This window comes from Tupaia chinensis, unplaced genomic scaffold (genome assembly GCF_000334495.1).
Source record: "Tupaia chinensis unplaced genomic scaffold, TupChi_1.0 Scaffold143894_1, whole genome shotgun sequence".
In the NCBI taxonomy this organism is placed as follows: domain Eukaryota; kingdom Metazoa; phylum Chordata; class Mammalia; order Scandentia; family Tupaiidae; genus Tupaia; species Tupaia belangeri.
In genome coordinates this window covers 1,015,058-1,039,646 of record NW_006203745.1, presented here as the reverse complement: position 1 = coordinate 1,039,646, position 24,589 = coordinate 1,015,058, and the positions used below count along the sequence as shown (strand labels likewise).

General features: G+C 37.4%; 1 protein-coding gene across 1 annotated transcript in view; it reads right to left on the bottom strand.

The window, feature by feature from the left end:
• Positions 1–6,442: 6,442 nt before the first annotated feature.
• Positions 6,443–24,589, bottom strand: part of CENPC (centromere protein C) — a gene marked incomplete in the record, with an annotated part of 81,744 nt that continues 63,597 nt past the window's right edge. The window contains 6 exon segments of the mRNA XM_014582879.1: positions 6,443–6,632; positions 7,866–7,956; positions 17,000–17,154; positions 19,334–19,429; positions 21,083–21,211; positions 21,855–21,959. Coding sequence (XP_014438365.1) covers positions 6,562–6,632; positions 7,866–7,956; positions 17,000–17,154; positions 19,334–19,429; positions 21,083–21,211; positions 21,855–21,959 — 647 coding nt within the window.

Sequence of the window (24,589 nt, the reverse complement as noted above, 5' to 3'; positions counted from 1 at the left end):
CTGTCTCTCTCTGGCAAGCGCACACACCCTAGAGGGAAAATCTCTTTCAAAAAGAAAAAAAAAAAGACTATATTTAAAAATGAGCAAGAGTTGAATAAACACAAAAGACACAAAAATGGTCAAAAGTACACCAAAAAGCATGCCAAAAAACTTATTAGCTTTCAGGGAAATGTATATCTCCCTGAAATACCATCTTACTTATATTTAGCATAAGAGAAAGCAGTCATCCTGTCTTGTGCCCAATCTTCACAATGTGATACCATTTTAAACCCACTGTAATGGCTAAAATTAGAAATTGATAACATAACATTTTGGCAAGAAAGTGTTTACAGTTTCTTATAACATTAACCACTTGTCCATACGTTAACTTAGCAATTCCATCAGAGGTATCAACCCAAGGGAAATGAGAACATATGTCCATAAAAGAAACTGATGAAAATATTCAAAATAGTCCAAAGCTGAAAAACCCAGGCGCCCATCAAGAGGGAAACAAAAAGAGTCATATTCATATGCAATACTATTCAGCACTAAAAGATGAACAAATGATCACACAAAATAATGGATGAGTTTCATTGCGCTGAATGAGGGAATATTTATGAGAGTCAACTTACATAAAGGTAAAGAGCAAGTAAAACTTACCCACAGTGATAGATATCAGAATAATGAAGGGAATGGAAGTGGGTTGGCAGGAACTGACTTGGTTAGAACAGGGAGAAACTTCTGGGGTGACAGATTATGTGAGTTACTTAGGTTTAAAATGTACTTATCGAAAACTCATTGAACTGTACTTAAGGTTTACACGTTAGATATATATGTAAATGATGTCAATAAAACAAATGCTTCACTTAAAAAAAAAAAAAAAAGGCCAGCCATGTCAGTTGTCTAAGCAAAATCAGTTTCTGGTTCAATCTAGGTAAAGATGGAAACACACTTGCTTCAGTAATTTCTGACTTGGGAAAGCAAATATATCAGCTTCTCTAGTGATAAATTTTATTCATATCTCAAACTCTGAGACTTCTTACAGACACCTAAGAAACAAAATGTCCTCACAAGCCTCGTGTGATAAGCAATACATTCCCACTTTTCTTTTTCTTTTTTTTTGGCCATAGGGCACCTGTGCTCACCAGAGAGATAGAAAACGAGAAATCACCCCCAAGGGAAGATGGCCACACCAAATCCCTTCTCTTCCATTCTCCTTCTGAGATTTTGGGTATGCGCACACGCACAAGCATCCAGCAGGAGGTTTAAGCCACTGGGTCCGGACTTGAACCGCAGTCAGTTATGTGGCAGTCCAGCGATGTAACCATTATGTCATCTGCTGGTCCCTCTTTTTTTTTTTTTTTAACAAATGCAATTTAAAGCATACTACTGAATCAGAATTCTGACAGACTGGACTAAGGTATTTATTATAGGGCGAGTAACTTCAGGACTAGTTGAGAGCAATTTGTTCCTGACATTTAACTACTTTCTCCCTAAATTTTTTAGTTTTCTACATTTTTTTTTAGTGTACCTGGTAACCTAAGAAGAAAGTCTGAGTTATTCTGTAATGATCTTTTTATAAACAAATATATTTCATTTAACTTTATTTACTCATTTTAATCTGACCAGTGAGGGACAGAGCGAGAGAGAGAGAGAGAAAGCTACCAGGTCTGGGACTCAAATTGTGGTCAGCCATGTGGGAATTGAACACCCTTAACCACCCTGCCAACTGCTGGACCCAGTAGTATTTTATATAGACTCTTCTTCAAATAAGATGGGTTCTAAGAAAAAAAGAAAATTAAATTATTGTTGAGACCAGGGATAAAACATCAGCATGTCCAGGAAAGAAGTATCTTTTTATCCTTCTTTTTTTTTCCCCCCTCAGTTTTTGCTATAGGGTACATGCACTGGCTGGAGACAGAGAGAAAGTACCCTTCGGGCGTCGGGGGAATGGTCATGCCTCAATCCCTTCTCCTCCATTTTCCTCTTGGGATCTTGGGCATGCAGGCACATGTGCCTAGTGTGTTTTTCAAACTACTGGGTCTAGGATTCACACAGCTCAGTCAGCAACGTGGGATCCAGGTGCCTTAACCATCAAGCCACTGACTGACCCTAGGAGATAATTTTTAAGCCAGATTCTCAAATTTGTGAATTGAAAGAGTTTCCTACATATTAAAGAACTTCTCAGTCTGACAGATTACTTTCTATACTACTTCGCTCGAAGACATTGAACACGGTCAGTTTGTCTACTCTACCTGTCTTTTGTCTCTGTACAACAAACACCTGGCATAGTACTAAGCACACAGTAGGCATTCAGGATATACATTTAATAAGGGCAACACAGGATTTTTATATTCCCTTAACATTCCCCAAAATACAGTTTTCACTATCAATATATTCTGATAAAGTTCAAAATTGCCTATCATGTCACAATATACCATGACATTTGCTTACATACACATATGCATTTGCATGCCAAACACTAAGGTAAAAAGTAACTTACTGTTTAACATATATATATTTTTTCCTTTCCTTTATAGAGATTTTTGCTATAGGACTTGTGCACTTGCCAGAGACACAGAGAGAGACAAAGAGACAGAAAATAAGAAGTCATCCACCCCCCCCAGGGGGAATGGCCATGCTACATTCTCTTCTCCTCCATTCTCTTCTTGGGATTTTGGGCACACACACACGTGCCCAGTGTGAGTTTTTTGTTTTTTTGTTTGAGAGAGATTTTTGCTATAGAGCATGTGTGCTTGCTGGAAAGACAGAGACAGAGAGACAGAAAGTGAGAAACCACCCCCAGCGATGGCCTTGCCACAATCCCTTCTCCATTCTCCTCTCAGGATCCTGGGCAGGCATGCACAGGAGCCCAGAGTGAGTTTTTAGTTGCCGGGTCCGGGACTTGAACCATGGTCGACTATGTGCATGTCCAGCAATGTAACCATTACGCCACTTGCTGGTCCCTACATAAAGATACTTGTATTTATTTTTATTTGACTAATTTTTCCTTATCAATTTGAAAACACCGTATCGCCATCAGTGCATAAAACGAGTCATGAATAATGTTTATTTACTTCTTTACTCTTTCATTTCTAAATAAGTATAATCTATCTTTAGAAGATTCAATATTATCTTCCTTTTATTTCTTTCCTATGCAGCTAGAATTTGGGAGGCAGGAAGTATGAGTTAAAGTCAATGAACAAAATAGTTACTGCTGCTTCTACCTACCTATAGTCTTCAAACAATACTTGGTTTACATAGAAAGGTGAGTCCAGATTTCCTACAAAAGCATATCTAGAACTTAGAATGTCTTTAATCAAATATGTAAATAAGCAATATTTTTCCACTTTCCATTTTAATATTCTCATATTTCATACAAAAGTGAAACTTTCATGAGCCAATCAGTGGCTGTGATGGTTAAGGTGGTTGGATCCCACAAGGCTGATACACAGTACGAATCCTGCAGCTGACAGCTTAAAAAAATACATCAGGTAAGTGTATAACTATGCTCAAAATCCCCAAAGGAGAAATGGAGAAGAGACTGTGGTGTAGGGACCAGCAGTTGGCATAAAGGCTATGTCTCTGGACTACCACGTAGTTGACCGCGGTTCGCGTCCTGGACCCGGTGGCTTAAAACTCACGCCAGGCGCATGTGCATGCGTGCCCAAAATCCCGAGAGGAGAATGGAAGAGAAGGGATTGCAGCGTGGCCATCCCCCCGGGGGGTGATTTCTCCCTTTCTGTCTCTCTGTCTCTGTCTGTCTGGCGAGCACACGAGCCCTATAGCAAAAACCTCTCCAAAAAAAAAAAAAGAGAGACTGTGGTGTCACCATCCTCTTTCTCACTTTTCCACTCTTTTTCTTCCTACCTCTATCTCCCTGGTGAGCATATGAACCTTCTAGTAAAAAATTAAACCCAAAGTCTGCCCTAATGATAAGAATGTTCTGAACATTACAAAATATTGGGTTGTCAGAAAAGTCATGGGACCAGCAGTTAGCATAATGGCTACGTCGCTGGACTCCCATGTAGTTGACCGCAGTTCGCGTCCCGGACCCGGTGGCTTAAAACTCACACCAGGCGCATGTGTGTGCGTGCCCAAGATCCTGAGAGGAGAATGGAGAAGGGATTGCAGCATGGCCATCCCCTCTGGGGGGTGATTTCTCGCTTTCTGTCTCTTTGTCTCTCTCTGTATGTCTGGCAAGCGCACAGTCACTGGACACCCATGTAGTCAACTGTGTTTCAAGTCCTGGACCTGGTGGCTTAAACTCACACTGGGCGTGGGTGCTTCCGTGCCCAAGATCCCAAGAGGAGAATGGAGGAGAAGGGACTGCAGTGTGGCCATCCCCCCCCGGGGGGTGATTTCTCATTCTCTGTCTCTCTCTGTCTTTCTAGAGAGCGCATGCGCCCTATAGCAAAAACTCCAACAAAATAAAAAATAGAAAAATCATGATGCATTTTTCTGTTTTTCTATGCAAAAATGAATGACTTTTCCAATAACCCAACAGCTATCCAATAAAGAATTCAGTTTTTGTGAGAAAAAATATTTAAGCATTTGTATCTAAACCTAATAACTTACAACATTTCACAAAAATTTAAGAAATCTTTATGATATTTCAGAGACAGTGTTAAAATATGTTAAATCTGAGGTTGATATTGTGAAACTGCATACAAATTAAACATGATATTTTATATAAATTAGAAAATTAAAAATTACTAAAATCAAGTGTTCAATTAGTGTTTAAGGTTTCCCTTTAATAAAAGATCCCAAAATACTACTTGTAATGTGACAGTAAAAATACTGCTCTATATAAAGAACTAAGAAGAATATGACTTGACTATTCAATAAAGAAAATCTCTAGCTTAAATGTTTGAAACAAGACTGTTTTATACATGTATATACACACATACTTTATAATACAGGAACAGAATCCATACCAATATTGTATTAATATTTATCCCTACAAAACTCATCATTGGGAACCAGCAGTTACCGTAATGGCTATGTTGCTGGACTCCCACATAGTCGACCGCAGTTCGCATCTTGGACCCGGTGGCTTAAAACTCACGCCGGGCGCGTGTGCGTGCGTGCCCAAGATCCCGAGAGGAGAATGGAGGAGAAGGGATTGCAGCGTGACCATCCTCCCTGGGGGGTGATTTCTCGCTTTCTGTCTCTCTATCTCTGTCTGGCGAGCGCACATGCCCTATAGCAAAAATCTCTCAAAAACAAACAAACAAACAAAAAAACCATCATTAACAAATTGGTCAGAATGTAAAGAAATTATCCTCCATTTTTATGGCAGGAGAAATTAAATAATGAAAAGGAGAAGCATGAAAAAATAAAGCATATGACTCCTTCTAAGCCCCATCCAACTATTTTAAATGTATTTACCTATGAAATAAAAGACCTATTTGAAAAAGAGTTGAACTAAAGATACTTCACCATGAAACATCACCTTCTTTAGAGTTAATGATAATTATAATTTATACCTAAACTAAAAATAGTAAAATTAAACTCTAGCTCTATTTATTGAGGTATTCTATTTTAACATGAAAAGGGGAAAAGAGGTCACATAAATATGTACCATTACTGTGTCAATTAAAAATAATTTTTAAAGTTAATAAAGAAAAGTATGTAATGGCAAAAAATACTGCCTCTGGTAGAAAATATGAACGGAAACATGATAAAAGAAATAGTTAAAAAATAGATGTCACATGAAGACAAGACAAACAAAAACAGCATTTGAAAACGGATGCGCAGATTGAAGTGCTGCAGGTATAATGCAAAAAAATGCCAAAGGTTGGGACCAGCAGGTGGCATGGCGGTTAGAGTGCTGGACACTCCCACATGGCTGACCACGGTTCAAGTCCTGAACCCAGTGGCTTGCTTTCTCACTCTTTCTCTCTCTCATTCTCTCTGACAGATCAAACTGAAAAATTATAATAATAAATAAGTTAAATAAAATAATCATTTTTTTAAAATGCCAAAGGTTGTCAGAAAACCATCAGAAATTAGGAAGGAAGGATTCTTTCCAACAGGTTTCAGAGACTTCACAGCCCTGACTACATTTCTATTTCAGACTTCTAGTCTCCAGAACCAAGACAAGAAATTTCTATTGCTCTAAGTCACTTAGTTTGGGGCATTAATTATAGGTGACTTAGGAGACTCATCAGATGTATGGTTTTTATCACAGTTTTCTATTGGATTATTTAAAAATCAATTATTTAATACTATTATTTGAAAGGCCTTTTTTTTTTTAAGGAATAGACACATATTCATCAGATCTCTTCTGACAAAATAATGTTCTGTATTTCAATGTGGGGGCAGAGATTTGGGTATTCTTTTCATTTATTAAAATAATATTATGACTACGGATATCGCTACAGACCATGTGCATATCCACGGAAAAACTAAAAGATACATATTGAGCTCGAAATGTTTATCTAATACAAGTTTACACAAAGCTGAATAAAATTTTTATTTTAAAACATCAAAGTAATAACAAACACAAATGTCCGAATTATACAAACTGTTATGTATATATGTACATACACACACGCCATTTTAAACTTGATTCATCTTTCATCTTTTTATCTGAGTAAAAAGAAGAACACTTTCCTCATTCAGCAGATTTCTGATGTTGTAATAATTACCTAAAAGTAAAGGGATAAGAAAGTAAGAATGTTTTCAAGGAATCTTTCCTTTTGATTAAGTATTTAGTTATAATCTGACAGTTATAACAGAAAAACAATTCTCATCTCTATTTAATTTCATGAACTGAAAAATCCAAGAGTTAGCCACTACCTGTGACCTAGATAAAGATTGAAAGAATGTAAATTTTACATCATTCTGGTAATGAATGCACAAATAAGTTAGACAAGGGTACCAGAAGAGAAAAATCTCTTTCTGAAACCAATCTTTATTAAGTCTTTGCAACTACTGTAGATTCCCCTAAACCATACATACACAAATAAAGGTACAATGATAAGTAAAACAGAAGCTCAAAGGCAAATGCTACTCTTAAGTGAGATAATAAATAACAGCGAAAGTAGAAAAAAAAAATGGAAGGCATCCATATAGCATGTTTATTAGCTGTGAGTACTATTGGAACTTTGTATATATTAGACATTGATACGAATTAATAAAATTTGTAATAAAGTATTCTCAGCAGAACTGGCAAATACCAAGGACTATATAAACGTAGCTTTTATCATCTCCTGCCATTAGAATGTAAGCTCTGTAAGTATAACAATTTTTTTTGCCTGATTTGTTCACTTCTCTATCCCAAACCCTTAAAGCAAAGCTTGGCCATAGTAGATTCTTCATCATGTTGTTTGAGTGAATCAATGAATAAGTTAAGAAATAAATTTTAAAAAAGACCTATTCCTAATGACTTGGGTTCTTCCAGAGTCTATGAAGCACACTGTTCTGTATGTTTAAAATAATCCACTAAAATTTGTTTGACTACATAATATCTTAGAGATAACACAGGGGAAATCATTTTTCTTCTATCCCAGATTACGATATCTGTTCTAACTAAATATTTTTAGAAAACTTTTTCCCCCTAGTGAGAATCTTACTATGTTATCTAGGCTGGCCTCAAACTCAAGATCCTCCTACCTAAGCCTCCTGAGTAGCTGGACTACAGGTGTGTGTCATTTCACACAGTCTAACTAATTATTTTTATTTCCAAAGAGCAACAATTCTTAGTTAATTTTCATGTATCAAAATACTAATATACTTACCTAACAACAAAATAAAAGGAAAACACGTACCAAATTGCTTTAGCATTAGTCATATAATACTTCATTTTGACCACTTCATAGTGCCCATGAGAAATTCTATGGTACCATATCCACGATAAATAAATCTATAATTATACTTACCTGAAGGAACATAGAATGAGTCCCCAGTAGTTATCATATAAGGTGTTTCATGTAAGGTACACAAAAGGTCACCAAATTCAACATAAAAAACCTGTATAATTAAAAATAAAAATCTCACATTGAAAACCCATTTCAAACAACTATACTCTAAAGGAAATGTGATAGGTAGAATGACACTTGACAGACATACATGCTCTGATCTTCAGAACTTGTATATATATTATTATTACATAAAAAAAAGAACTTTGAAAAAAGGAAGTTATCTTTGACAATATAGGTGGACTCAACCTAATCACATGCGACCTTAAAAATTAGAGAATTTTCAAAGGAAAAATGAGGCAGAAAGAGAAGTTAGATAAATTAGAAGCTTAAAAAGGACTTGCACTGTTGCTAACACTAAAAGTATGGGGGTCATGAACCAAGGGACATGGGCTGCTACTGGAAGCTGAGAATGATACCCTGGCCAACAGCAGGTAAGGAAATGAAAATTTCACTCCTACAATCACATGAAACTGAATTCTGCCAACAATCTGAGTAAGTGTGGAAACAAATTCATCCTCGGAGCCTCCAGAAAGGAATACAGACCTGCTAACATCTTAATTCTAGGCTTATAACATTCTAAAAAAGGATCAGGTCATGCCCACCAGGCTTCTAACCTGCATAATTGCGAGACTATAAGAGTACTGTTGTTTATCTTTTTTTACATTTATTTTCATTATTTTGAAATCTGACCAGAGGAAGAGAAAGAAAGTGAGAAAGCAAGCAACCAGGTCTGGGACTCAAATCGTGGTCGACCATGTGGGAGTCAGGCATCTTCACCACCATGCCACATGCTAGCCCCAAGAGTATTGTTTTAAACCACTAAATGTGTGGTAATTTGTAAGGGTAACAATAGAAAACTAATAGAGGAAGAAGGTTCTTCTGTTATTCTTGATTAGTATTTTTTTTTTCTTTTTGGAGAGGTTTTTGCTATAGGGCGCGTGCACTTGCCAGACAGAGACAGACAGAAAGCGAGAAACCACCCCCCAGGGGGGATGGCCACACCGCAATCCCTTCTCCTCGGATCTCCTCTCGGGCATACACGCACACGCACCCGGCGTGAGTTTTAAGCCACCAGGTCCAGGATGCAAACTGCGGTAGACTACATGGGAGTCCAGCGACACAGCCATTATGCTAACTGCTGGTCCCTTATTTTTGATTATTTACCAGCTTATGAAAATTAAGAACTGCCATAAAGAATATCATTTAACTAGGGGCCAGCAGGTGGCATGGTGGTTAAAGGAGCTGGACTCCCGCGGTTAGAGTCCTGGACCTGGCGGCTTGCTTTCTCACTCCCCACTCATGCCCCCTGTCCTTCTCTGGTCAAATTTAAATAAAATAAATAAATAATTTAAAAAGTATATCCTTTAACTATACTAAAAAATACCCAATTATAAGTATTCATGTTTAAAGGTTACATGTTTGGGACACCACACTACTCAATCTGACTGATGAATCAGACAGACAAAAAGCCAAATCCTCCTACTTCTCCAAATCATACATTTAGGCAAGCATTGAGATTAAGAAAGTAAAAGGATAAATCTAACCCTGAGTTAGACTGGCTTTCATATTCAAACAAGGCAGACTTCACACTTTATACATAAGCACACTGGCAAGGGTAGTTTTTGAGCAACTAAGATAAAAAAGTGTTAGCCTTGAGCCAACCTGTGGCCTGGTAGTTAAGTTGCTAGATCTCACATGACTAATTGTATGGCTTGAGTCCTAGATTAGATACTTAGAAAACATGCTGAGCATGTTACTCTTTTGTAAGAGGAGGGAGAACTGGAGAAGGGACTGCAGTGTGCCTATTCCCCATGAGGGATGCTTCCTCCCTCTTCTTTTCAGTGTCTCTCTGGTGAGAACACACACGCTCTGACCCCGCCACCCCCCCACCCCCCCAAAAAAAAGTGTAGGAGCTCTTATGACTTAGCCACTGTTACGGATTGAATGTTTGGGTCCTCCCCTAATATTCCCAGTTTGAAATCTAACCCCCAAAATGATGATATTAGGAAATGAGTCATTTGGGAAGTAATTAGTTCATGAGCATAAAGCCTTCATAAATATATCGGTACCTTTTTAAGAGGAGACAAGAGAGTTCATTCTCTTTCTCCCCCTTCCCCCTTGCCATTTCACTATGTAGGATATAAAAAGACAATCATTAGCAAAATAGGAAATAGACCCTTACTGGGGGGATTTGGCTTTTCGTCTGTCTGATTCATCAGTCAGATTGAGTAGTATGATGTACCAAACATGTAACCTTTAAACATGAATACTTATAACTGGGCATTTTTTAGTATAGTTAAATGATATATTTTTAAAGTTAATAATTTATTTAAAGATCTGGACACCAGATCTTTTACTTCACTAATCTTTGACCTTCCAGCTTTCAAAACTCTGAGAAATGTTTGTTCTTTTTCTTTTTCTTTTTTTGGAGAGGTTTTTGCTATAGGGCGTGTGCGCTCGCTAGACAGACAGAGAGAGACAGAGAGACAGAAAGTGAGAAATCACCCCCCAGGGGGGATGGCCACGCCGCAATCCCTTCTCCTCCGTTCTCCTCTTGGGATCTTGGGCACGCACACACATGCGCCCGGCGTGAGTTTAAGCCACCAGGTCCAGGACTCGAACCACGGTCGACCACGTGGGAGTCCAGCGACATAGCCATTACGCTAACTGCTGGTCCCTATTTGTTCTTTTTCTTAAGAGAGATTTTTGGTATAGAATGCATGTGCTCCCTGGAGAGTAAGAAAGCAAGAAATCACACCCCAGGGGTGATGGCCACACTATAATCCCTTCTTCTCCATTCTCCTCTCAGAATTTTGGGTATCCAAGTACAGACACCTGGCATAAATTTCAAGGTGCTAGGTCCAGGACTCAAACCACTCTGTCAGTCATGTAGGAGTCCAAAGACTTAACCATTACACCACCTGCTGGTCCCAAATGTTTGTTCTTTAATCCACTAAATCTATGGTCCTTATTACAACAGCCCAAACTAAGACACCATAAAGAACATTTTGTCCTAGATAATCAAATCCTTTTTTTTTTTTTAACTACTTTGTACAATGACCCTAAAACACCAAAGTACTAATAGTTTGCTCTGTACAAGGCACCATTCTGGGCACTTTATCATTTAATGTACGAGGGATCTTCAAAAAGTTTACTAGAAATGGATTTTAAGGAAAATCAACTAATGGATTTTTAATTTTTTCCATCAAAATAAACTCTTACTTTAATTTCATTTTCCCACAAACTTCTTCCCTTCTATGTGCCTACTAATGAGGCAGATACTATTTTACGAGTTTTTCACAGATGAAGTAGCTGAGGAACCAACAGGTAACCTTCCAAGGTAAAAACATAAATGGACGAGCTGGGATTTAAATTTAGGCACTTTGATTCCAGAATTCATACACTAGCCCCTAGGACATACCACTTACCTAAATGGAAAAAAGTTCCTGAAATATTCTAAAGGTATTTTTATAACTTAAAATAAAAAACTTTTCTTTTTTTGAGAGGTTTTTGCTATAGGGCGTGTGCGCTCTCCAGAAAGATAGAGAGACAGATCTCTCTCTCTCTCCAGTGAGCACATATGCCCTATGACAAAAATCTTTAAAAAAAATAAAATACTGTTTTCCCACCTAAATATAAATGAGTATTTAATATGAAGTACCCATTCAATACTTAAATTTTCGATTGTCTCTTAAATATCGTATTTTTAAAGGTTTGTCTGAATCAGGATCTAAGTAAGAGCTCGCATGGATTGGCTGATCTGTTTCTTTTCTTTAAGGTTTTTGCCATAGGGCACATGCACACACTAGAGACAGACAGTGAGAAGGAAAGTGAAAATGATATCCCAGCAGGGATAGCCATGCCTTAATCTCCATTCTCCTCCTGGGATTTTAAGCATGTGTAAACATGCACCCAGCGTGAGCTTCAAGCCAACAAGTCCGAGACTCAAACCATGTTCAGCTAAGTGGAAATTCAGGGCCTTAACCACTATGCATCTTGCTGGCCCAGTTGATCTGTTTCTTAAATCTCTCAATCAACAGTGGTGGTTCTCAATTGGGGGGTGATTTTTCCCTTCAGTGGACAATTAGCAATTTCTAGAGACACGCTTAATTGTCACAACTAGAATGGTGATACCTGGAATCTAGAAGGGAGAGGCTGGAAAAACTAAGCATTCTACAATACAATAAACAGGACAGTCACTCTATATAACAAGACTTTTAGAGTCTAAAATATCAATAGGGTTGTGGTTGAAAAATTTTGATCTACATGTTCTTCCTGGTTCCTTATTTTTTATTTCTTACAGCTTATTTATTAGCAGTTTATTATAAAAATCTTCACCCAGCTGGGTTTTGCTGATTATATCCCAGGTGTCATTTAAAAAGCTGTCATCCTTTTCCTATAAACTGGTAATTTGATCTAGAAACTTCATTAGATTCAGGGCATTTTTTTTTTCTGTATGTGTGTGTGTGTATGTGTGTGTTAGGAAGTTGCAAAGGCAAGACTCATTTATTGTGTCATATTTTTTCTTCAGGAGGTTTATTTCTGATTGTGTTCTTTTTAGATGTTAGCAGCCTTTGATGCTCACTACCTAAATAAAATAGCTTATCAGGGCTGCAAATGGTAATACTTCAATTCTAAAATGTTTTCTTCACTAGCTGAAATATTTTTAACAAGAACAAACTTCTCATCTACTACATTGATCACCTAATAGTAGGGTTCATATGGGAAAGCCAGAATAAATGTTTGATTCTTTTCTTTTCCCTTCCCAGTTGTCAAAATGAGGCTTCCTAGAATCCTTCAATAGTGACGAATTAGTTTTCTTTTCATTGTAGTCTTATCATATACTTAGATATAATTGATACATATATCCATCCACTAAAGTTATCCTTGTTGGTATTCAAATTTTCACATCTTTGGCCTGTGTGAGCAGCTTCAAGTTGGATCCTGAGATCTTATAACCCAATCATAATGGTCTTTCATAGTTCACTAATGAGGACTATAAAAATATTCCAAGCTCAGACACAAATCTGGAATCAGACATTTCTCCAAGGACCTCTAGTTATTCGAAGAAGCTTCCTATCACTTTAGTCTTTTTAGTTCTAAAGCATTTACTATGAAATTAAAAACATACTTCCAACTTTTTCCCTCTTCTTAAGAGAGATTTTTGCAATGGGGGGGTGGGGTGGGGTGGGTAGGGCGCGTTCACTCACCAGACACACAGAGAGACAGAGAGAGAGAGAAAATGATAAATCAACACCCCTGGTGGTGGTGGGGGGGGCACTGTAATCCCCTCTCCTCATTCTCCTCTTGGGATTTTGGGCACACACACACACACACACACACACACACACGCCTAAAGTGAATTTCAAGTCGCTGGGTCTAGGACTCAAGGTCTAGGACTCAAACTGCAGTGAGCCAAAGAGTCCAGCGCTGTAACTTCCATATCACCTACTTGCCCCAATATTTCCAACTTTTGTCCACTGGGTTTTTCTCTCTCCTCCTAAAATTATTAGTTGGCAAATTTTTCTTTGTTCTCCATATCAACTTTTACATTTTCTGCTTTTTAATCTCTCTTTTTTTTTGTCTTTTGGAAGAATTCAACAACCAGCTTTCATATCTAATTCAATTCTTCTGTGGTGTGATTTTAACAAACCTCCTATTATGACTCCTTCTCAAATTGTCCAGACTGATTCTCTCACACTGTGTAAGAAGGAAAAAGTTAATGGCCTATACTATTTCTCCAACTTGTTTCCCTTTTTATTCAAGAGCATATCAATATGCTTCATGTCTTAACAGAAAAAATACTCCTCTTAAAAAAATTTTTAAAACTCTAATTTTTAATTATAAAAAGTTAAGGTAGGGGGCAGTGGTTGTGAAGCAACTGGCCTCACATGAGAAAGGTTCTAGGTTTTGTACCTTCCTGAGTACACTGGGAGTACCTGTGCAGGCCCATGATCCATGCTGGATGAGGTCAGGGACAGATCACAGCATGAACACCCTGTTGAGGTACCTATTTCTCTCTTGCTCTTTCATTTAAGATTAAATGAATGAACTTTAACAACGGCAAAAAAGTTAAAGAAATATTAAGAAATAAAAATCAACTGTAATCAAACAGTAACATGTTATTTTTCTGTATTTTCAAGTTTTTGTCATTTACATTTTAAAATTCTCGTCAGAAAAATAGACACTTTTTTCTGTCTTGCACATTTGCTTAAATGTTTATCCCAAGGTCTTTGTATACAGCTATTCTTCAAAATAATATACTTAAAACTAATTTTAAAATGCTTAGTCCAGCACCTGGAACATATTAGTGGCTTGTGTTACTGCTTACTATATCATATAATGATTTATTCTATTACCAAGTCAAAACTATAACCATTTTTTTCCTTAAGCAAATTCCAGTGGTTACTAATTTTTACAATTACAGTTAATGTTATAATAAATAACTACATATGTTCAGTTTCCCTCCTTTAACTGATTTCCCTAGGAAAATTTTCCAGAATTGAGATTCACAGGTCACAGGGTATGAATATTTTTACTCAGAAATTATAAAGTGTCATTTGCTTTTAAATGTGTATTCCTTTGACTATTAGCCAGGTTAAACACTTTAAAACATTAACTGTTGGGGCCGGCAGGTGGCATGGTGGTTAAGGTCGCTAGAATCTCCCTTGCTTTCTCACTTTCCCTCTCTAGTTAAATAGAAAAGAAGGAAAGAAGGAAGGCAGGCTAAATAATTCTTAAAAGAAAAAAAGTTAACTTTTTTTTTTTTTGGTAGAGAGGGTTTTAATAGTGTATATGTGCTCACCAGAGAGATAGAGAGAAACAGAGAGACAGAAAGTAAGAAATCACACCCCAGGGGGAATAGCCACGCTACAATCTTTTCTCCTTCGCTCTCCTCTTGGGATTTTGAGCATGCATAAGTATTATTTGTACAGTAATGACATTCTATGTTTATATTCACTATTAATTGTTCCTTTAACACTACACAGAGACCATCTACTGCTTCCAATGTTATTTTCACTCTTAATAAAATCAATTTCAAGATTAGACTGATAAGTTTTTTTTAAATCAAAATTCTAGTTACACTGATGTAGTAATAAATTAACCTTTGACTCTCATATGTACTTTTTCCTTCCCTTGCCTCAACTTGCTGTTCACTGTTAATAAAACCTCACGGGTCTTGATAGCTTTTTCCCCTCCTTTTCGGGCTTTAACTCTGTTAGTAAAAAAGAACCACTGTGAAAATGATACTTTAGTAACTCATGATTTCATAGATTACTGAAATGTTATATACTAAAAAAGTCCCTTACTCATATTTTGAAAATGCTGATTTAATATTAAATATTCTTAAAATTTGGTGCTACTGAAATTCTATAATTCTCAAATTCAGAATACAAATTTATATACAATCATGCATCACAGGGTTACATTCTGAGAAATATGTCTACTAGGCAAATCTGTCATTGTGTGAGGATCAGTGTAACTACACAAACCTAGATGCATAGTCTACTATACACCTCGGCTATATGATGTTGTTATAATCTTTTGTTGGGACCACCATCGTGTATGTGGATCATCACTGACATTAAATACCACTATGCAGTAGATGACTATATGTGCGTGTGTATAAACATAAAAAGTGGAACACTGCAAAGGTATATGTCTCTACTGGGGTTGGAACAATGAGGGAGGTAGATAAAATTATGTATTTCAATATGTAATATTAATAGCTTACAAACAGGGCCTTCAAACTACTCATGAAGGAGCCAGCATCTGTTGTGGTGGTTAAGGTTCTGGACTCACACATGGTAGACTGCAGTTCAAGTCTCAGACCTGTCAGCTTGAAAATTATGCTGGGCATGTGTGAGCCAAAAACCCTGAGAAGAGAATGGAGGAGGAACTGCTGCATGGCCATACCCCCAGGAGGGGGGTGATTCCTCACTTTCCCTCTATTTACAGCAAGTACACATGCCCTGTGACATTAAAAAAAAAAAAAAAAAAAAAAAAACTTAAAAAAACATCTTCACGAAAAATGTACACTATGAAAAAAATCAATGCATGGATTTCAAAGTACCTTTCACCAAAATAAGCTCATATAATAATTCCATCTTCCATGAACTTTCTGATGCACTCATAAATTACTTAGTACTTAAGCAACAAGCTCTGGTCCTGAGTTTACTGCTAAGTAGTTAAGTGATTTTCAAAGAAGTCTTTTAATCTATTTTTCAACTGCATTATAGAACTGTGAAAAAGTAAACTTAATTTCCACAATCCCCTCCAGTTCTAAAATCCTAACAATTTGACTAGAATCCTATATATATTCTAAGTATTCTTATATTCTAAGATTCTTTCTATTTCTTGAGGGAGATTTTTGATATAGGGCACATGTGCTTGCCAGAGAGACAGAAAGCAAAAAGCAACCCCCCATCCCCAGGAGGGATGGCCAGCCATAATCTCTTTTCCTCCATTCTCCTCTCATGAGTTCTGGCACGCGCACACACACGCATGCACACACACACACACGTGCCCAAGGTGAGTTTTTTTTTTTTTTTTTCCCCCCCAGGGGGAGTTTTAAGCTGCTAGTTCCAGAACTCAAACTAGCCCATGTGGGAGTCTAGCACCATAACCATTATGCCATCTGCTGGTCCCTCTAAGATTCTTTTAAATAAAGACCATTCCTTACACTTCTGCACCTTGAGGATGAAGTGCTATACACAGTAGGCACTTTTAAATAATCACTACCTGATTGACTCTAAATTAATTTTAAAAATAAAAAAATTTTCTGTGCGAAGTATAGTAATAGAAAGTCATTTCTGGGGTCCAGCAGGTGGCATAGTGGTTTAGGGTGCTGGACTTCCACATGGCCAACTGTGGTTCAAATCCAGGACCTGATGGCTTGCTTTCTCACTCTCTCTTTCTCTCTGTTCCTCTCTGGTCAAATTTTAAAAATACATAAATAAATAAGTTAAATAAAATAATTCTTGGAAAAAAAGTCATTTCTGAGGAAACAGCAGTTTAATGTTTCATCAAATCCAATAAATCAGAGTTCTATCTTCATCAAAACTTAAGTATACATGGAGACATATACTCACCAATGTATCTAGGCCAACATGCTGTTTACCCTTTTCTTGATGTGGTCCTAATACCAATTTCCCAGTTGAAAAAAGGGGTGTATCCAGTGTTTTATATACTTTCAACTTATCATGATCAACAAAAAACTGGTATGTATCTCGTGGCCTTATAAGATCTAGGAGGAAAATAGTAATGCAAACATAAAGCAATAGTGATGACATTATTCAATGATACAACATATACACATATATAATAGTTATTTCTAGATATAACCTGCCTTAGGGAGACAGAACTGATTAAGATTCACTGACTCTGGGGCTAAAATGTCAGAGGTCAAATCCCACCTCTCTTTTATAAGCTGTATGACCTTGGGAAGATTTCTTAAGCTCTCTGACTTTGGACAATTTTCTTTTCTGAAAAATGTATTAACAGTTCATCTGTTGATATATTATCAACAGATGAACTGTTTAAAATCTTGTTTGGCAAAAAGCAAGCACTGTGTTAATCTTAGTAATAATGACAGTGTTATTAGCTCTACTGTGCCTGAGATAAAAAATAAAATTTGCTGAAACATAAGATTTTCTTATCTTTAAAAAGTTTAACATAGTTCACAATGCAAATGTATCATCACCAGTGTCAACAGAGTAGTTTCCCTTATCCATGGTTTCAGTTACCCGTGGACAACCGCAGTCTAAAAAGCGGTGAGTCTAGGACAATGAAGTATTTTGGGGAACAGAGAAACTGCATTCATATTAATTTTTTTTCAGTATCTTGTTATAATTGTTCTAATTTATTAGCTATTGTTAATCTCTTACTGTGACAAATTTGTAAGTTAAACATTATCACAGTTTTGTATAAGAAAAAATAGTATATAAAGGGTTTAGTACTATCCTTGATATAAAGCATCTTGGAGGTCTTGGAAAGTATACCATCAGGTAAAGGCTATGAAGGCTATGAAAAACTATAGTTTTAACTACTGATGACAAATTACCATCTCACTTTCAAAAATTTCTTTTACTTAACAAACCTTACCAACCTATAGTTAATATATCCTTCTATCATCAGTTTCAGACTCTATTTCTCTAAATAGAGAACAGAATAAAAATAGAAATTCTTAGGTAAGAATATTAGTGATCCCACAGACTACAAGGTATAGAAAATACACAGATTCAAAAAAGGAGCATACAAAAAGTGAACTCCTAACACCGTACCTTTTCTAATCTAGTAGAGTACAGCAATGTGTTTAGTTAAAACTAAACAAAACTCTGTATTCCCACCTCTGTTGCCAAATAATCAATCAGAATATAGAAATAACGTTTCTGATATATAACTTAAGATGTAAAATGGAACCTATTTCATAGCCAAAATTTTAAAATGGAATATCATTACCACCTTTCTGGTTTGAACTACTTATCCTCTGACTTAGGATAAAAAGTTCTCAGTACAAACTGGTAGAGTCTTAACAGTTATTAAAATAGTAAAATATTTCCTATATGCAAATATTACTGGGTTGGTAAATAGTTGAGTATTTTCTAAAGAGCCCCTGTAGGTTATCCCTTGGGACCTCCCATAGTCTCCCAGAGACTAAATGTTTAATGCCTGTCTAGGGCTAGCAGGTGGCATGATGGTTACGGTGCTGGACTCCCACATGGCTAAACATGGTTCAAGCCCTGAACCTAGAGGCTAGCTGTCTTACATTTCCTTTCTCTCTGTGTATGCCTCTCTCTGGTCAAATTAAAAAATAATAATAACAAATTGAATTAAATAAATAAATAATTCTTTTAAAAAAGGAAAGAGAGAAATGCCTGCCTAATATGGCAGGAATCATCTAGGACCTTATGCCTACCTGAGGTTAAAGCTACTATTTGTGTGGCTGATTTGATGCCCTTGTTTGTCATCTTCACAAAAGTTTCATGTCCAGGTACCCTTATTAGCATCCATGGCACAAAAGGCTGTCTGTGCCTGCCCAGCATTAGTACCTGGCCCCACAGTAAGAGTATATCCTGTGGTCTGCCAGTTAACTTGCCACAATTCCCTATAAAGAGTCTCTGTCCCCATGTGCCCTCCTGGTCAAAGGCAGCCTAGATCCTGCTGGAGGAGGCAATATTCCTGATGGTAGCACTTGTAGCCCAGAGGACAAACACATGGTGCTATATGTCCCCTAGAAGTTGCCTGTCATCACTTCTCCCCCAAAGTTGTCCTTACATAGGCTGCTTAATGGAATTAGACCCTCTATAGGACTTCAGCATTGAAAGAGCTGGGGAGAGAAAGGGAAAGTTGATAGGTCAATGATCGAGCCAGCAGTCTGTTCTTACTAGTTGTTAAAGTATTTTCAGTATCATCCCAGGTCTTACCCTTGAGGGTAATCTCCCTTGTTTCTGGATCCTTTACCCTCGTTGGCTGCAAAGGATCTCCTAGAGGTACATTCAGAGTTACCATTAATTTATTCTCTGCAAAAGAAACACCATTGAAATACAAACAACTTCCTTAAAATTCTTTTCAATGATAAAAAAAGTCCAGTAAAAAATACAGCTATGGACAACTTATGGAAGAAAACTTTCAGTGGCATAACAGCCTCTTCCTGCTATAGTCACTCAGATAAACAAAAATTCAAATTTAAAAGCCCACAATGGGGCCAGCAAGTGGCATGCTGGTTAAAGAGCTGGATTTTCACATGGCAGTCTGTGGTTCAAGTTCCAGACCCAGTGGTATGAAAGCTGGGTGCAGGTATGTTTGCCCCAAATCCTAAAAGAATAGAAAAGGGAGGCATGCCCATCCACCCTTGGAGGTGATTTTTTTTTTTTCACTTTCCCTCTCTCTGTCACTCTGTGGCAAGTGTCTGTACCCTATGATAAAAACCTGAAAGAAAGAAAGAAAAAAAAATACCCACAATGAGGGCCAGGTGGGAATGTGGTGGTGGTGATGCAGCTGGACCTATGTAGGAAGGATTGTGGGTTCACATCCAGTGGCCTCCCTGATTACATGCCTGTGGTTCAGATCAGCTGAGACTGGAGATAAATCATATCATGGGAACTCTGGTGAGAGTGTCTGTCTTTTTGTCCATCTGTCTCTTTTTCTCTCTTTCTTAAGGACAAATAGGTGAATAAGTATTATTATTTTTAAATTAAAAATAAAGCAATGATTTAATATTGAAGTCAACATCCTAAACTTTCTATTTTTTTGTAAGTCTATTATAACATGTCAACTCTTGATCTCTTGCATCAAGTTAAATGATGTTTTTCTTACTCTCTAGGAGAGCTAGAAATATGTAATACAGGGACCACCAGCAGGTGGTCTGGTGTTTAAGGCACTGGACTCTCACATGACTGACTACAGTTCAAGTCCCAGACCCAGTGGCTTAAAACTCATGAAAAGTGAATGTAGATGTGTGCCTAAAATTCCATGATGAGGATAGAGAAGGAATTGCAGGATGGTCATTCCCCCAGGAGGTGATTTCTCACTTTCCCTCGCTCTGTCTCTGTCAGAACACACGTGTCCTATGGCAAGAATGTTAAAAAAAAAAAAAGAAAGATGTAATACACTTTAGAAAGAATCCATCGGAATGTCTATTATAGGGGCCAGCAGGTGGCATGGTGGCTAAAGTGCTGCACTCCTACATGTCTGACTATTGTTTGTGTCCTCTACCCAGCAGCTTGAAAATCACACCAGGTGCATGTGCATGCATACCCAAATCCCTAGAGGAGAATGAATGGAGAAAGGACTACAGCACAGCCATTCCTACTATGGGTTGATTTCTCATTTTCTCTCTCCCTATCTCTCTGGTGGACTGCATACACCCTGACCATAGAAAAAAAGATTGCTGTTACAGCATAGAATAGGTAAGCTTCTTTTGACTGAGCAATTTACTCATGAGGAAATAAATATTTTATATTATGCTATTAATAGCTGTTTTTATACAATAAAATTAGCTTACTTTCAAAATGGGGAGGGTGGGGAACGGACATTAAAAATGTGAATTTTTACCTATTATATTATGTCTGGTTTTTAGGGGTAAATTTCAAATTTTATAATGATTGTCTTCTCAAAAGCACTATGTTATTTAAAATAAAGTCTAAAAGTTACTCCCAGAAATAAGTTCATACTTCTTTCATCATTATCAGGACAGATCCTTTTCCTGTTATCTATTTTGTTGACTTTTCCCATGTTTCCTTTTGCCTTCCTTTTAGATGATACTGTGTCTGGGGATAGTATTCCACCAATCACAAATCCTCCTAAAATTTAACAACAAAAAGGTAAGATATCATACCTGACAAAGTGAAAAGTTTGGAACAAAAACTCTAAACAAATATAACACATTTCCCTTCAAAGTGCCAATGAATACATTACTATGCAATTTATTGTAATCTATGTTAGTCCTTTGATTTAGACATATCTATCAAAGAAAGAAAATAATTTAAAAATAACACTATGCTTTTTTCCCACTCTCCACCCTCTTGTAGAAAATATAATGAGAAAATGTTCAATGAAAGTAATGAAAAATACTTTACCACAATAAAGATTAAAAATGGATATTTTACCTTTACCAGTGAAAATTTTCTAATATTCTAATCCAATGCCTTATGTGATGCAATCAGAAAATGTTTCAGATAATATAAAAATAACAATACTCTATATAAAGCCACACAAATAGCTACAATGGCAGAAAAAACCCAGCATCTCTAGAGTAATCAGAGACATCTGGATTTGATTTCTGTTCTTATCACATTTGAGGGCCAGGGAGAATGACTTAATGAGATAATCTATGTACATGTATGTACATGCCTGACACAGAGTAAACACAAGTAAGCTGCAGCAATCCATACTACTTATTTACCTTATTTACTAACAGATATTAGAGAGTAAATGTGGTTTTACCTGATGGCCTTCCATGGTAATCTATCCGCTCTCCCCGCCAATATTCCAAAGGTTTCAAACGTGTTCTCTTAGTTCTGCGGACATTTGGTGTATTGGAGGGCAATACTGCAAAAAGATGTCAGACAAAAATGTACACATAAAATGTTCAGATGGGATAATATTTATTTCACAGTGGAAAAATTCATGCTACCTTTTTTTTTTTTTTGAGAGGTTTTTCACTATAGGGCGCGTGCACTCGCCAGACAGACAGAGAGAGACATAGAGACAGAAATCGAGAAATCACCCCCCACGGGGGATGGTCACGCCACAATCCCTTCTCCTCCCTTCTCCTCTCAGGATCTTGGGCACGCACGCACACACGCCCGGCATGAGTTTTAAGTCACCGGGTCCGTGACATGAACCATAGTCAACTACGTGGGAGTCCAGTGACATAGCCATTACGCTAACTGCTGGTTCCCTTGCTACCTTTTAGGACATGAATGTTTCTAGCAAAAAAAAAAAAAAACCTAGAAAAATGAAAATTTAAGATATAGTTGTGCTAATAATTAAAGAAACGCCAATGAAAACATGAGATATCAGATGGCAAAAAAAAAAAGAAATCTGATAATACTGGGACCAGCAGTTGGCGTAGTGACTATGTCGCTGGACTCCCACGTGGTCGACCACGGTTCGCGTCCTGGACCCGGTGGCTTGGACTCATGCAGGTGTGTGTGCATGCGTGCCTGGAATCCCGAGAGGGGAATGGAGGAGAGGGGATTGCGGTGTGGCCATCCCCCCTGGGGGTTGATTTCTCACTTTCTATCTCTCTGTCTGTCTCTCTCTCTGTCTGGCGAGCGCATACGCCCTATAGCAAAAACCTCTAAAAAAAAAAAAAAAAAAAGAAATCTGATAATACTGGGCCAACGATGTGAGAAATGAAACTCATCTTAAAAAAATGCAAAATTGGTATATTAAATTGATTTGTTGGCTATATTATCAAAGTCCTATGTTCTTATTTGTTTGCTAGAGCTGTCTAATTCAGAGTGGTTTAATACAATCTCTTATTCTAATTATATTATTTAAATAATCACCTTGATTTTTGTATGCATTTTTCCTTTATATATTTTAGTTGCTAGTTATTTGATGCAGCATAGTTTATGCACATACACACATACAAAGAAAATATGGTACATACATACAATGAAATATTATTCAACCTTTAAAATGAAGAAAATTCTGAGTTAGAAGGTAGTGTGATGGTTAAGGCACTGGATTTTCACATGGCCGACCACGGTCCAAGCCTCAGACTCAGTGGCTTGAAAAGTATGCCAGGGTGTGTGTGCATACGTGCCTAAAATTCCAAGAGAAGACTGGAGGAGAAGAGATTGTGGTATGGCCATCTCCTGGGAGGTGATTTCTCACTCATCTCTTTCTGTCACTATCTGTCTCTCTCCTGTGAGTCCACATGCCACATGGTAAAAATCTGAAAAAAAACCCTTACTTATAATCTCCAACCACATTAGTATTATGTGCTAGACAATCTCTAAGGCAATCAGCAATAAGTGGCTCTCTTGCATAATCCCCTCTTAAAGTATAGGTGGGACCTGTGACTTTCTTCTAATCGATATTAACAGTGACAGGGTGCTACTCAGCTGACAATACTATGGTTTTATATATATGTGACAATATATAGTATACATCGAAGACACTATCTAGCAGAAGCAAAGATTCTTCCTTGCTGACTCTGAAGTAAGAAGATACGTATGTAAAGGGCCAGAAACTGTGGGCAGCCACTAGAAACTGAGCACATCGCAAAATTGGCAGCTAGCAATAAAACAGTTAACTGGATCCTACAGTGTCAAGGGATTGAATTCTGACAACAGCATGAGCTCAGAAGAGGAGCTTCAGCTGAGATGGCAGTCCAGGCTAATACTCCAAATATAGACTGTGACACCCTTTAGCAGAGGATCTACCTAAGTCATTACCCAGGGAAACCTTGAGATAAGAAATATGTGCTGCCAGGCCAGCAGGTGGCATGGCACTTAAGGTGCTAGATTCCTACATGGTAGACCGCTGTTCAATTCTCGAACCTGGCATTTTTTTCCCTCACTCTACCCCTCCCCCAGTCTCTCTCTGGTCAAATTAAAAATAATAATAATAAAACAATTAAATACAATAATTCTTTTTAAAAAAGAAGGACGTGTTGTCTAAGCACTAAATTTGTGGTAATTTGCTAAGTAACAATAAAAAACAAATACGCATTATTTAAACTTAACTATATTATTCCGAGAATCATTCCTCATTACTATTTCCTCTCTTTAAATGAATATCTGATTCATGTAATACTTTATTAATCAGAATACATCACATGCGAATTTTACATGGAGGATACTAAATTCAGTTTTGGTCTGCTGCAGGATATACACAGCTGACACTGCGCTACAAGTTGGGACCACACGTGAGGCCCAAATTCAAGCTCCAGTTCAACCTAAGGGCCAGGTGGGTGACATGAACCTATAATCCCAGAAACCAAGGAGGCTGAGGCAGGAGGACTGAAAGTTCAAGGTTTGCCTGGCAAACACAGAAAGACCCTAAGACCCTGTCTAAAAATGAATGGGTGAGGTGGCATGTGCTTGTAGTGGATGTGACAAGGGGAGACACTATCTCAAAAAAAAAACAAAACAAGGGAACCAGCAGTTAGCGTAATGGCTATGTCGCTGGACTCCCACGTAGTCGACCGCGGTTCGTGTCCCGGA